This window comes from Gadus chalcogrammus, chromosome 6 (assembly GCF_026213295.1).
Source record: "Gadus chalcogrammus isolate NIFS_2021 chromosome 6, NIFS_Gcha_1.0, whole genome shotgun sequence".
Classification (NCBI taxonomy): Eukaryota; Metazoa; Chordata; class Actinopteri; order Gadiformes; family Gadidae; genus Gadus; species Gadus chalcogrammus.
Genome location: NC_079417.1, coordinates 20242813 through 20258281, shown reverse-complemented (window position 1 = coordinate 20258281; position 15469 = coordinate 20242813). Strand labels below are relative to the sequence as shown.

Below are 15469 nucleotides of genomic sequence, written 5' to 3'. Positions count from 1 at the left end.
TGCTCCCATGTAGTGCCCAACGCTGGCCTGAAACCATAACCAAATAGTTTAACTAGTAGCAGTATTCTTTGGGGACCGCGTCGTGTAGCCGATCAACTGATGTTTGAGTGAGGGTCGGTGTGTGATTGGAGATAATGAAGATTCAAGCTCTAGTAAAACCTGAACTTTGACATAATTAGAAAACAAGGCATCCTTTATTTTGAAGCAATTCATTTAGACGCAGATGCTTTGAACTATCGTTCATAATCTGAGAGCACATTGTGGAAAGCTGTCTTCAGTGTTTTTTTTGTCAGTTATGAAGGGATGCCAATATTTATATATTTAGGAATTCATCTTTTATGCAGACCTCTAGTGTAAATGAGCATGTTGGCTTTACATCGTGACGGCATTAGGAACTTCATGTTTTATCACTCAAACTCAAATCACCGAAAACGGCGTCGGCGATTTTCTTTGAAGTGTTTGTGGTTGCAAAACCTACCTATAAACCACTCTGGAAGGTAAGCCCAAGTGACAATTTTGGATTCGTAGAACCGGGATATAAGTCAATGCTTTACTTAAAAAAATAAAAAAGGAGATCTCAGACCAAGTAGACACACACATACACACAAAGTCCAGTGTGTGTGTGTGTGTGTGTGTGTGTGTGTGTGTGTGTGTGTGTGTGTGTGTGTGTGTGTGTGTGTGTGTGTTTTTGCCAGGTAATATATTCAGTGTCAGCACATGGGCCTGCCAGGAGACGAGCGAGTGAAGCTGAACCTCCTGCTCCTCCATTCATCTCCGCCCCCCCAAACCCACCCGCATCCATTAATCTTGCTGAGAGAAGCTGCTTGCACACTAAATATAGGGGAGCCAGCTGTGGCAGGGCTGACAGGCAGGAGGGGGGATGGCAGGGGGCCACAGGGGGTCCCGTGGCGGGGCCCTGAGGTGCAGGCAGCGGGGGCAGGAATGCTTCATCACCGTCACCACCTCCGTCTGATAAATAGTGTGTCCTGCAGGAGGGCTTTAAAATAACTACATTGGTGCTGGTGCTGGTATGGGGGCAGGGGTTGTCATTGATGTTTGAGGGGGCGACCGCTGCTTTAAATATTCAACACTTAATGCCGTCTTCTTCGCGCGGATGTACTCTCTGACAAGAGCAAAGTCCATCGATATAACAACTACTAAAAGTCTTTATGAGGCCTCCACTCAATGGGGATAAACAAAACCATCTGTGCAACCACTTTCTGCTGAGCTGATCTGCATAACTTCCTCGAGCTCATTTGCTGAAGGCTGGACCTTGAACAATGTTAAAAACAACAACAACAGAGTGTCTGAACAGCCTCGTCTCAACCCGAGTATGCCCTTGTTCCCAAATGTTCTCTAGATTTTCTCAGAAAATCGTACTGCGTACAAACCAAAAGATAGACAGCCATCTGTCTTTTGTTCTGAATCAACTACAGCAGCATTGATCTGACCGAACCTAGGGAGTGATAGCGAGAGAGAGACGCGATCTCCCTCTTTCTCGGTACGGTACAGGACTCACTTCATTCCATCTTCCTTGTCGTCTGCTTCGGCCTTCTCCTCATCCTTCTCCCCTTCCTTCTCCTTCTCCTTCTCCTCCTTGTCCTCCTGGCTGCTGCGGCTCACCTGCTGCTGTTGTTGCTGCTGCTGCTGCTGCTGGCCATGCTGCGAGAGGGGCCAAGACAACAAGAAGACAACACTTCAAACATGATCCCCACGAAACCGGATACACCAGAGAGGCAGACACAGGCACACGCCACACACATAAACCTACACACACACACAAACACACACACATTAAACTACAAACACACACACACACACAGACACACAAAGGGGACAAAAATACACATCTTAGGCAAACAAACACTCACAGAGGAAAGGAAGAACCAAAAAGGTGATGAGACCGATAAGGGAAGTTGGCTTGGTGTTTTAAATTGGTTCCCCAAACAGACGAGGCCTACACAGACTTCTTAGTGCCCACATCACTTCCCCATCAACTTCCTGACTGTCTGCAACCAGATGAGTAGAAGACTGAGGCCTGGCCCTACTACCGGCAGCCAGTCCCACAGACACACAGGAAGCACACCCCTAGTCCTCCTAGGGCCTGGCCATTAGCACACATTGTTTACCGTCTCCTTTAAGTCTGCCAGACGTTTGCTTTCTAGCTGTGCCATCCTCATCATACCGCACTGAAGGTCAAACTCAAAGGACACCTGACATATGGCCCCTGTGGTGACGCCATTTCAAAAAGGAAAAGGTGTTGAAGGGAGACCCAGAAAAGATTGACTGAGAGAAGAAAGAGAGTGAGCAGTCTTACCATCGCTCTCCCTAATATATACGGGTACGGCCTCTCTCGCCCCTCCACTCTTTCTGGATTAATTTGCCAGAAAACCAATCAAACCCATTAGAAGGGAAGGGAAAGCCCCCCCCCCCCCGGCCCCTGAAGAAACTGCTGAACGCTGGTCACCTTCCCCTGTGATCACACACACTTATTGCTAGCGCGCTCCGCCCATGCTGATCTAATAGCTGACCTGGTCTGATCTAAACCAAAAACATGGTGAAGTGGGAAGGAGCAGCCGGGCTGGGGCTCCCGCCTGTGTGGGCTAGGGGGGCAGGGGGATTCAGTAAGGCTAGGTGGGCATTAGCCTCCGCCTGAAACCTTTACTCGTTAGGTCTACTCTCGGACAACGCCATTACGGTGAAGCGGCTAGGGATGTTCAAACGTACATTCTCATGCTCGCTCTCCCTCTGTCTGCTCTCTCCCTCCCTCTCCCTCACCCCCTCTCTCTCTGACAGTGGGGTATTGATTCCAGGGGGCGTGGCTACACATGAAGGGGGGGGGATCAGGTAATGAGCCGGAAGCTGACTCCGGGAGGGATTAGCACAAACCTGTAGCCCACCAGGAGGAAAAAGGTCACAAGTTAATTAATGTGCCATTTCATTAGCCACCGGCTTGCGGCTTAACAGGCCCTGAACCCTGGGGCCCCCGGGGGCCGACGCCACACGCACTACCCGGGAGCTCATTAGCCATGGAGATCCCCACGAAAAAAACAGACAAGACAAGAAGGAAGAAGAGGAAGAGGAAGAAGAGGAGAGTGACAAGGAGAACACATTAGCCTTGGACACAGAGCGGGGGGGTGAGGTCGGTGTGTTGGCGCACTCAGTTATCCTTTGGGAGTTTTATCGGCTTGAGCTAGCGGCGGTTAGAGAGATTGCTGGTCATTGCTCAGCATGGCAACAGGCTTCCCCCCTCGAGGAGAGCTCACAATGTCACTTTGATCTCAGCAGGCAGGCGGCTTCGTACCTGGCTTCTGCCGCGGCGCCTGTAGTTCCTGCGCACAATGTTTTTGTAGTTCTCGTTCTTCTTGGTCAGGTAGTAGAAGAGCACGCACTCGGCCACCGTCTAAAACAGGGGAACACAGCGTTGGACGGGTGTCTCACACCAGGGAGCAGCGAGACAGAGCGTGGGGAAAGTACCTTTCTCTCCAGGAAGGACGCGATCAGACTGAAGTTCTTGGGGTGTTGGATGAACCTGAGGGCAGACAAGAGATGAGACACACACACACAAACACACGCAAAAACTCTGATCCTTTGAACACCATTGCTTTCCGCAGTTATTAAATTAGAAGAAATTGGTCCATATGCTCTTCTGAGCTTTTAATCCCTATTCCCTATTCCCTAGAAGATGCAAATTTTTGTGAGCTGTAATGCGCATTTCCTGCGGATGTTTATGGAGGGTCCAAAAAGGGCATGGAGCTTTATGTAAAACTGCAATCTCTTAGAAATGACAGCATGAAAAATATTTTACTCACATTTAATTGTGATCAGAAGAACTCCCTTTAATTTTCATATCAACACAATGGGCTTCAATATTTTAGTAATATGCACGATACCATCTTGATCTAATCCTTTTCTGGGTTCGATTGACAATGGCAAATATGCTATTAATCAATAGTATTTGAATTTAAATATATTTCAAAAATAAGAATCCCCATTTAAATATCTATAAAATATATTACATGTAAAAAAATAAAGATTAAGCAGCAGTTGTAATGCTTTATAAATAAACCGTGTATAAAATGTGTCAGACTCCACAGCATTACTGAGCAGACATCAAATCAGGTACCACTGATCGTTTCCTTTGCAATAAGACGGCGTCTCCCAAGGACTGCGACGGCCTTGATGTCCCTGGTGTGTGGCTGTGTGCACGTGAGCAGAGTCCCTGATCTACCCCTGAATCCTTCTGGATTCATTTTGACAGCACAAACAAAGCACCTGCACTCCCTGTCCTCACTAAACAGGGAAGGCTTCAAGGCCCCCATGGCTGTCGAGCTGAATAAAAAGCAGCCATGCCCACAATGGTGGTGGGTACGACTACACATCTCCGTTGTCTAGTGGGGATCTTTGTGTCGCACCCGTTTCATCCAAAGAGTGGAGGCTCCACCGCAAAAGGCAAAGGGAAAATCAAGGGGGGAGGGGGGCTGAGGTTTTGTGTTTTCTTACTTCTCTCTGAAGGTGTCCTTCTCCTGCTCGCTCCACATGTTCATCACCTGCCGGTCCTTGTACACCTTCATGGGGTCGCCCATCAGGCCGTTCATGTTGATGAACTTGATGCGCTGCTGCTCCGCGTCGAACAGCATTGGCGGGATGACGGCAAGTTGGCGCATCTGCTTCTCCGTATTCTGACAGAGGGAAGGGACAGGGAGGGGGAGTGAGAGGGGTGTGTTTTTGGGAGACGGGGATACAGAAAGCCAGACCCGTGTGAGGCAAACCCAAACGGACACTAAATGTCTGGCCGAGGCGTGCTCCACTGCACCCGTGTCTGGTAGGAACCAGCGATGCGTTGGCCGTGTAAAGCTCTGCACATGGAAGTGTGTGAGAGGTCAGGAGACGACAGGAAATGGTTTCTCTACAGCGGATTCAGCTCAGAACATAAGAAATTGGTTTCTCTCTTGATTTCAACCATCACAATCATAAGATCAAAACTAAATAACAATAAATAACCGCTCCGACGTCTGATGTAAGAGAGTAAGTTGTAAGTTATACAAGATCTACTGAATTAATTCCAGACAGATCCACACAGCAGGGGTCCAGAGGCAACCAAGGGAGAACAGGGAGAGACAGTGATGTGGAGGCAAAGAGCGTCGAGCCCACTGGGAGAGGAAGGCAACAGCATCGTACGAGGAACTAACATTTCCACTCCACTGACAACCTTCAAAGTAAGAGCAAGACGTCTACACATTATTGTGTGTGTCTATATGTGTGTGTGTGCGTTCCTGTTTGCATGACTGCCACAATTTCTACACCAACCAAGGGAATCATTAGCTTGCACGCCTACTTATGTGCTTGACTAGCTGTAGAAGCGCTCTTTGTTTCATAAAAGGAGCCACTGGTTTGATGTGGTTAAAATGCTAATTCCTCCACTGAAGGGGTGGACAGTGTGATGAGTTTGTCTGCTGTGTTCTGCAGGGAGGAAAGCAAGCAGGAGTCAGGAGATGAAGCGAGGCTACAGGATGGATGGGGGGGGGGGGGGGGGGGGGGGGGGGGGGCTCTCACCTCTTGCTCCGAAATGCCGTCGATGATCTCCGAGACCTCGTGTTCGCTGCGGGCCGCGGACGATGCCAGACTGCCACGCTGCCCCACGCGGCTACGGACGGGGAAACACACGAGACATGGGGGATCAGGTTAACATCCAGCTGTGCGGTAGCTTAGCTTAACAACGGGTTCAAAGAGACCAACTGGTCCTACATGCAACCTTGGAATCCATTAGTACAATGTACCAGAGGAAAAGTTGGTTTCATATGTAATGGTGCTGATCCCATCCTGTTGTGAACTTGGTTTTGCGGTCGAAGCAAATGGCCAACGTGAATGGTTTAATACATCAACCATATTTTTAAGATTTCAGAAACAACTTTAAGTCCATCAGTCAAAGCATTATTATTTTGTCATTGACTTATAAGCAATGTTGGTAGCAACAACATGAAATAAAATAATCACCAGTGGAAAATATTTATTCTTGTGCCTTGAAACTGGTAAACAAGCAGGCAGCCATTTGATTGGTAACCAGGCAACAGCATCAAAAGCACCTTGGCCAAGAAAAACTTTGGCGTTTCGGGTGTTTAACATCGAACAAAATTGTTTGCTGGTATTTTTTTCCAGGTTAATAAAATAATTACAAATCATGGCCCTGAATTGGACTGTACACATACGACGCGACTTTGCACAAAATACACTATTTCTCGGTCGATTTTCTAGACCTCTAGCCTAAACATAAATCAGCTGAACCGATCAGGTATCTTGGTCATGGTCACCATGGACACTATTCACTGGTCACTGCTGTAGCCATAGTGGTAAACTACATTCAGAGAAAAAAATGGCTGCCCTCCGTCATCAGTATTGATCATTCATCGCAGTCGGCGCGCTACAAGCCAAAGTTGACCTGCGGTATGTGAATATAGGTTGCTTTTGAACAAAACAGTGCAGTTCAACAGTTTCCATTTGGATATCAATAAAAACAAACGTCTCCAAAGCATTGAAGTATTGATGAACCCTCCAGAGGCTCACGAGACACACCAAGTAATCATAATGCCCCCTCATCCACAAACTGTCACTCCTCATATTACACTGGGAATAAACATTATAGATAAACAAACTTCACAGGATGAGGGTTGACTTATTTTTCACCCGCGATTCTACTAATATGATGCATATACGCTTCCAGACTGATTTCCGTCAGCGACATTTCGTCAGCAACATTCCATCAAGATTATTTTGGCTGTGAACTTTTGACCAACGTCCCTCACGGTCTCCTCAGACCGTGGCACCCGCCCCTCCCCCCCCCAGAGAGACGCTCCCAGGGAGGAGACGGGGGACCCCTCACCTCTGCATGCGCTCCTGCAGCTCCCGCTGCTTGCGGATCTCGGGGAACTGCTTCTCGTAGTACTCGCGCACCTTCATCTCCTTGGCCCGCCGGCGCGGGTTGTTCTCGATGCGGTCCACCTTCTTCTCCCACGCCTCCATCAGATGGTCGTAGCGCTGGCAGAACTTTTGTTCCTGTCAGGGGTAACGCGCGCACAGTGGAGGGGGCACTCAGAACACGGCCCAAGGACACCCTTCACAAGTCATCCACGTCTACTCGCTCTCTTCGTTCCCTTTGCAGCCTCATTTTAAACACTGACGCATGCGAGCGGTCAGCATCATCATACAGACACTTCTCTCCAGAGCCCCGCACGGCAGAGAGGTCATCGTACTAATTTAGCATGTGACAAATTGCGAGGATATTACACGTTTATCATTTCTAACAGTGTCCTAGCTTCACTCCGTTCTGTCATGTGACTGTTCTGTTGACGAAGTAGCCTTGCGGTGTTAGTATTCTGACATAAGGGGGGGGGCTTGGCTTTGAGCCAGGATGGTGCACGCCCACGCAGGCCGTAAAGCAGCCCATTTTGAATCGTATCTCCACCCTGGAGGAGATACGAGCCTTGAAAGCCTCTCAAAGCACCGGTCTCCCTGTGGTCTGTCTGCCAGCCTCCTCCCTCCAGCCCCCCCCCTCCGGAGTTTACACACAGCAGGAGAGGAGGCTGGACACTAGTGTGGGCTGCATCTCTCGCTGCTTCATCCCTCACCGTGTTAGAGCGAGGAACTTGGCTTGTCTGCATCTTTCAAGCAATACATCTACATTATCACACTCGCAGTTGCTGAACAGTGTATCTGTAGAGTCTAATGCACTGTTTCTGCGCTCAATTTCTATAAATCTTTCATTTCTGTAATAAGAAAAGTGCTGGGTTGGAGGTTTGCCTGTCTGTGGGGTCTCGGAGCTCGCTTCATCGATCCATTCTTTATTTATAGCGCTGCCCTTTGACTCTGAGTGACTCGATTAGCGGCAGCAAGCTTCCACACACACGCTATACAAAGTCCATTCATGTTTTGCTGAAACTCCTTTAGATTGAAAATCAAAATAAATCAGGGAAAGAAAAGGTCCATGCTATCCACACACCACAGGCCATTCCAGTTCAGCCCTCGGGGAGTCGGACGAGAGCTCAGAGCAGCCCGTGTGCATCGGAGCGCAGTTCTCGTGTGCTCTTTCTACGGTGTGTCAGACGTACGGAATAAGGGGCTGGTGGGGGGTCAAAGGAAGCGGCCGTGCTCTGTACTCACCCACTGCTTCCGAGCATGGTTTCTCCTCTTGAAGTACAGGATGAGTTTCTTCCTCATGGCCTGGTTTCTTTTAGGAGAGCGGGGGAGGGGAGAGAGAAAGCGAGCATGTGTGAAATGTCACCGTCTCTTCAACCTAAATACGAGCCGTTCCTTTAAAAAGTTCACAGGTTTTCATTTTGAAAAATAAAATGCTTTCAACGCCACGCACGGCATCCAGCTTGCATATGCCAAGTAAACACTCACGCACTGTGCTCTCAAAGAAACACAGTATAGCATGTCCTTGGATGCCACCCGTTAAATCCATTACATCTCAATAGTTTACTTTAGCGAGGTTTGTGCAGAGTGAGAGAGAAGCAGATGAGGGAGTGATCGATGGCAACACACACACACAAGAGAGAGAGAGAGAGAGAGAGAGAGAGAGAGAGAGAGAGAGAGAGAGAGAGAGAGAGAGAGAGAGGAGAGAGAGAGAGAGAGAGAGAGAGAGAGAGAGAGAGAGAGAGGAGAGAGAGAGAGAGAGAGAGAGAGAGAGAGAGAGAGAGAGAGAGAGAGAGAGAGAGAGAGAGAGAGAGAGAGAGAGAGAGAGAGAGAGAGAGAGAGAGAGAGAGAGAAACAGAGACAGAGACAGAGAGAGACAGAGACAGAGAGACAGACAGACTCCAGACTTGTAAAGCGGGTCCAAGCCTTGGGAACAGGCAGCTCCCTCAAATCAAGGCCAGGGCCAGTAATCTGCCTTGGCAGCCACGGGTCCGTCTCTCCCTCCACTGGAAGACCGAGTCTCACTGCTGATTGTTATTCTATCTATGGTAAGGTCACTTTCCCCACTGAATGACATAATCTGATTCTACATGAGTCATTCTGCCCGGTTAGGTTTGGGGAGTTCTCCAGCTCAGCGCCACGGCTGGCATGGGGTGGGGGAGGGAGGGCGCTCACTTCTCGGTGTGTGCGGCTAGCGCTCATCTAATGCCGAGGCTTGGGATAAGCGTTCCCCCCCCGCTGCTGCCAACATGTCTTTTTAATCTGTCACAACAAACCCTTAGTCCAAAACTCACTGGCTCTCTTGCGTCAACGGGGAGAGGAACCCCCCACGCAGCCGAGGCAAACCCCCCGTCAGAGCAGATGTGTGTAGTGGAATATATCGTGGGGCTGTAATTTTATACAGCGTGGGGCACCCTTAAGAAGCACAGGGATTCTTGTGTCGACTACGATATCCCCTATCGGTATAATATGATCTGAATCGCTAGACCGTCAAGTTCAAAAGCATTCCTTTGTGTGATGCCAAGTCCAGCCCTGAAACCCTGAGTTACACAGATATGGTCTCCTGTGTTACGCCTGCAACATACTGCAACTAAAAATCGAAATCAGGAGTCATTTTGTTATGTAATATTCTTCCAATATTGTTTGCAGCAGAACAATTCTAAACAAAAGGTGAGAAACGGGGCCAGATAGTTTAGCAGCTAGGAGGTTAATATAATAGCCGCCGAAGCTCAAGGGTCTAAACCAGTACGATCTCCAGCACCAAGATGAACGAGGCGTGGCATTGGTTAGAACGCTAATTCAGCACGTACCATGCAATCAAATCTAATTGGTTCAGTGCTCTTTAAATTGCCACATGGTTACCTATGATGATCAAATACCTAAAGAGCCGAAAGGACTCTAGCAGAACAATCCATTGTTTAACTCTGAGTGTCCATGTACTGAGTAGTCTGAGAAGAAAATGTCAAGAAACTAACTTTAGGCTAAGGCTAAACACTGCAGACTGCTGAACACAAACTGGGTTAAACTGATCATCGCCTGCAAGTCATGTTAGCTGCTGGGATGAGAGAACAGCAGGGTCCTTTGGGTATTTCCTCTTTCTATGTGCGAGTGTCCATCTGCCTAGCCATTGTTTTATTATGTAACCCTTTCTTTTCAAACCAAATGGTCAAATCTATCCGCCAATGGCCGGTGGCAGGTGTTCACTCTGGACAATGAACAGCTAAGAACACTTGACAAATACCAAAAAGGTATTCAAGATGCATGTGGGCAAATGGGCAGGAGGATATCTGTTTGTGCGTGCATGTGTTTGTTCGTGTGTACACAGTTATGATCGTCAATCCGGCACGTGCGTGTGCGTTGGTGTGTGACAGACTTACATTTTAATGTTCTCATGGTACTGCTTGGTGTCCGAGGGCTGGTTGTACAGAGGCTGGAGGAGGACAGATCAGAAGATAAGTTAGCCGTACAGTAATGGGACAGGAACGATATATTACAACTTTCATATGTGATGCAATATAAATGATCTAACAGAATCCTTCTTTTAAGAAGTAGAATCTGTTCACCCCACTATAACCATGACATATACCATGCCAACCTACCACAAAATATCTGGTATTTATTGAAGTATCATGGAATAATTGGAGCAAATCAACTCTCAACGACAAAAAAACATCAACAAGCCTTTGCAGTACAATCTTTGGTCAAGCCAATCATGCATGCATTGAAAGTCAGCCACTGAGAATTAATCAATGCATGCACATCTAGATGTTAATATGCCGACAATAGTGGCTGCATATTATCACACACACGCACACCCCCCCCCCCCCCCATTAGGCGCTCACTCACACCAATAGAACAACAACCTCTCCTTTCCAAATCTATTCACATAATATTATGTAACAGCGATGCTCAAAACCTGATCATGTTGTCACCAAATGCTGTTTCCCACACTCACCAGTTCCACCCTGGGCCCGAGTCCCTCCAGTATCCGATGAGCCTCCTCTGCCTTTTTCTACAGAGAGGAGAACACACAACAGCAACACGTAAGTCACCCAACAGCGCCTCTGGTATCACCACGGCAACACAGCCCTGCAAGGGCTAGCTAAAACGGGCTGGACTGGCAGGATGGATGGACTTAACTAATAATATAGCTTTTAAGATGAGCTGGACTGTGGTGCGCTGCGTCGCTCTGTATCCCCTCCCTCTCGCTCCCTCTCATCCAGAGAGAGAGAGAGACGAGAAAAACATCCCTCACCTCAGGGCACACAGAGAGGTAGGGAGAGACCAGAGATCTACGGAGAGAACAGAGAGCTAGGGAGAGAAAATAGAGGTTGGGAGAGATCAGAGCGCTAGGGAGAGACCAGATGGATAGGGAGAGATGAAGGAGCAGTTAAGAGATATCTGATGTTGGGAGACAGCGGAGAGAGAGAGCAGAGAGACAGACAGTAGAGAGCAGACGAGAGAGAGACGAAAGAAGAGAGAACAGAGGGAGGAGGGAAGACCGCAAAGAGAGACAGCTATAGAGAGGCACGGTAGAGCGATGGAGAGCAGAGACAGCTAGAGAGAGCGGAGAGAGACAGCAGAGAGCAGTAGGGAGACCACAGAGGAAGAGACAGCCATGGAGAGGTAGGGAGACAGTAGAGAGATAGAGACCAGAGGCAGCTAGAGAGAGAGCAGAGAGGTAAGGAGCGAGCATGGCATGCAGAAGAGCGAGGGAACGAGTGGATAAGCAAAAGAGATAGAAAATGGGAGTGAGGGACGGAAGGGGAGAGGTACTGTGGATGCTGGAAGGTAAGACGGTTCAGGGGTGTGTGCTGAGAGAGACAGATATCCCCTCAGCCCTCAGAACCCAGCAGGTCTGGCCGCACTAAATAAAAGGAGGAGGAACGGGGGAAGGGCGGGGAGCAGGGGTGCAGACGTAGTAATAGCTAAATAAATGGGACATAAAAGTGAATGGAAGTGGTTTCAGCCAGCAGCAGGTACTGTGCGGGCAGTGTCTCCCACCCTCTGAATCATCGATCACACAGATTCTCCTTGGCAAAGTGACACATGCTCTGTTGCCTCATCTCACTCCATGTCCCTGGCCCCGAACAACACACACACACACACACACACACACACACACACACACACACACACACACACACACACACACACACACACACACACACACACACACACACACACACACACACACACACACACACACACACAACGCCAACCTCCCGTCCTCTCCATCCGTCCAGATCTGCCACCACTCCCCTACGCTGTGTCCCATCCCGTCACGTTGCACTCTCACAGAAGGAAGAGCAAGCAACCTGATGAACCAAGCCCCCACCCCCTGCCCACAGCTGGCTGGAGTAGGGCAGAGGGCCGAGAAGACCTCTAGACTTTGGTGTTCACCCTGGGCTCACCCTCAAAGAATGCTCTATTGGCGCTGAGCCATCTTGCTGCTTTACAGCACCACTGTTTCACTATTTCAAGACAGGACTGATGCAACACAGACATTAAGAGAGGTGGGTTGTTTCGACTGATTTCATTTCTTAAACGTGAGAGCGATCACGTGCTGGGGATTCAAATCTAAGGCCGCTGTGTATGAACGGTGAGAACACAAAACAATGACATTATCACCGACCACAAAGGATTCCTACTGAGATTTGTGGCGTGTTGCACACTTATGAAACGTTGAAGCTCTGTACGGAGTACACAAACAGGGCATCCACAACAATGTTCGGAAACCAAAGATACAACAGCCAGCTCCCTGAAGCAGCACTGAACACCACCATGAAGGTGTACCCACTGCGGAACAAGAGCAAGCTGAACACTGAATTTTCAATCCTCTCCAGCAGTGATGAGTTCAAGATCTGCAGCCGTGCTGTGGCTCTGTACCATCTCTTCATGGATAACCTTCTTCAGGACACCCTCTCAGAGACTGTGGCTCTGCTGAAGATCCTGTTCACAAGTCCTGGGACTACAGCTGAATCTGAAAACACTGAAGAGAACCAAGACCTCCCTCAGGACCACACTGCCTCAGGATCGACTCACTGCATTGGCCATGCTCTCTATGGAGAAGAAACTTGTCAAGACTTCCTCGACTTTAATAATAGAGTCATGAGAAACATGCATCTCTCAAGGAGAGAAGGGCATAATGAATGCGCAAAAAGTCAATTTTAAGCCACACGGTGGAAAAGTTCAGGTAGCTTTTTGACGGGACTTGGCAATTCATATATTGTACCATATATATTTTTTTTTATTATTTGTCTATTAGCCCTAACTGTGTTTATCTGCCACTCAGTTAAGTGTGATATGCGTTTCTTTTGTAAATTGAATACAGCTGTGGTGCTTATGGCAATAATTCTAGTTTTGCCTCATATCTGTTGCTTGTTATGTTTAACAACAGTTATGTTTAAAATAGAGGTTTGCATGTTAAAAATCTTTTTAATTATGATATAATCACTACTTCTAAACCATCTGCACTACACTTAGTTTAGTTATAGCTTAAATTAGGGCTAAATTGAAATGCTTGTACACATGTTTGCAGTGGTGGTAATTTCCCTGCGGTGGTGGTTCACCACTGCTAAATGAATACAGAGGAAGCACTGCAGAATTCTTTCTCATTGAGGCACCTTTCACTTACTTTAGTCTCTTACCATAACCAGTCACAGTATAAAAGATATTCATTGTTATGAATTTTCACAAATTGAAGTACCTTAACTTACTGTATCTAAAGCATTCAGCTCAGCAAATAGAAATAAAGGACATTTCATTTATTCAAATACACTGTTGTGACACAGTGTTAGATTGCTTGTTTTTTGGTATAGCCCCCCCCCTGGAGAAATATGCCCCAGCCTCCACTGAGAAGAGTGTGGTGTGGAGGAAGTTTGTGGTTGGAGTGCACCTTGGTTACAGGAGAGCTTCAATGTGAAGCAGGCTGCACACCGGACGGCCACAGAAAGCATTGTAGGTACACTTTGCAACGCGTCAATGGCATTGCACCGCAGCATTAGCGCTGCTCAATGTGAAGGGGAAACACACTCACTCTTCCTGACGACTGATCGACAGAAAAGGACAACAAAAACAACTTAAATGACGACTTTAGAGTAATTACGAGCCAGTTATCATTAGAAGGTGGAGCTTTTTGAAACATTTTGCCCTCGTTTTAACAAATTAAGCATTAATTCCAGCTAGGCAGAACCAGCAGTTAAAAGGACCCGTCAGTTGACACAACAGCGATGGTGCAACCGTTAAACTTCACGGTGTTATTCCGTTTAAAGCGTCTGTGCGGAGGCATAGTGACGGCGTGCTGTTGCCTCAGAGCACATTTTGCACAACCCCACGCCGACCCCAACTGTAGCAATACACTCGTGACTGACCATACATGGCAGTAGCACCACGCCATTCCCTCATTGACTAAGATCGGGACATGTGTAATATTGAATGGGGGATACATAGAGGAAAAGTGAAAAATAACTTTTTTCATATAATCTATGATACTACAGGAGAGTATCATAGATAATAGAAATGACTTACAGCAATTAAACTTATTTTTTATGCAACAGGCGTGCATTTTTTCCTATATTAATTGTTACTTTTCACGATTACCAATTGCCGAGGACAAAACCGCGATTCTGATTAAAATGCAATTAAGTGAAGAAGTTCCCACAGCTGTGATGGGGCTTCCTGTAAACAATGGCGAAGCTGAGCAACAGTGGTGAGGCAGGATGACAGGGTCCGGACCAGAGGGTCACATAAAGACCCCTGCCAGAGGCTACACCTCAACGTTTTCAAATATGATAAAGTCAACACAAAGGTGGAAACTGACAATTTGCTGAAACAAGGGTTGACGTTATGGAACTATGACTAATAGAAACCGATGAAGAACATGTGCAATAAAACCACGAAGGCTGTAGCGGCAGGTCGTGTTTTACTGCAGCAAGGACGGAGAGCTCCAGAGGGCTCTGAGGAAAGCCAGCCGGGCAGGCCGTGTGCTGGGGGGTTCGTGTTGCTGTCACAGGGCGCTGGGGCCCCAGCCCCGCGGGGTCTTCTGACAAAGGGCCATCAGTGGGGTGGCTGTATCACTGTCAGGAAGAGCTGGTCCGGTGACAGCGGGCCCCCAAGGGACACACGACACCGCCCTGACAAAAGCATAGGGCCCAATGGGAGGGCTGGAGTAATTACAGCCAGGTGCTGACACACACACACACACACACACACACACACACACACACACACACACACACACACACACACACACACACACACACACACACACACACACACACACACACACACACACACACACACACAGGGTTATAATGGTCTCAGTGGTGATGGTATACGACCATGAGAAATTAACGTGCACAGGATTTGTTTATAGATATAACAGTACAGCCGTCTTCAGGGGCATCCGCAAACTCACTACATAACCCAAGGCCTTCAAACAAAGCATGAACGGAGGTCATTTTAAATGCTGGCCCCTTCTTTGTCGGCAAGGTTCAAACACGGCGCTGTGCGCATATTCAACCGAAAATTGATACTCAATCACAAAACATACTAG

The 15469-nt window shown here is 47.9% G+C and overlaps 1 protein-coding gene across 6 annotated transcripts in view; it reads right to left on the bottom strand.

The window, feature by feature from the left end:
• ncor2 (nuclear receptor corepressor 2) overlaps positions 1-15469 on the bottom strand; it is a 111648-nt gene that overhangs the window by 40653 nt on the left and 55526 nt on the right. For all 6 annotated transcript variants that reach the window (XM_056592390.1, XM_056592391.1, XM_056592395.1 and 3 more), the window contains exons 7-15: positions 10868-10924; positions 10290-10342; positions 8158-8224; positions 6881-7053; positions 5557-5647; positions 4504-4682; positions 3478-3532; positions 3305-3403; positions 1520-1662 (exon numbers count right to left, since the gene is read on the bottom strand). In XM_056592390.1, coding sequence (XP_056448365.1) covers positions 1520-1662; positions 3305-3403; positions 3478-3532; positions 4504-4682; positions 5557-5647; positions 6881-7053; positions 8158-8224; positions 10290-10342; positions 10868-10924 — 917 coding nt within the window. The remainder of the gene's footprint in view (positions 1-1519; positions 1663-3304; positions 3404-3477; positions 3533-4503; positions 4683-5556; positions 5648-6880; positions 7054-8157; positions 8225-10289; positions 10343-10867; positions 10925-15469) is intronic.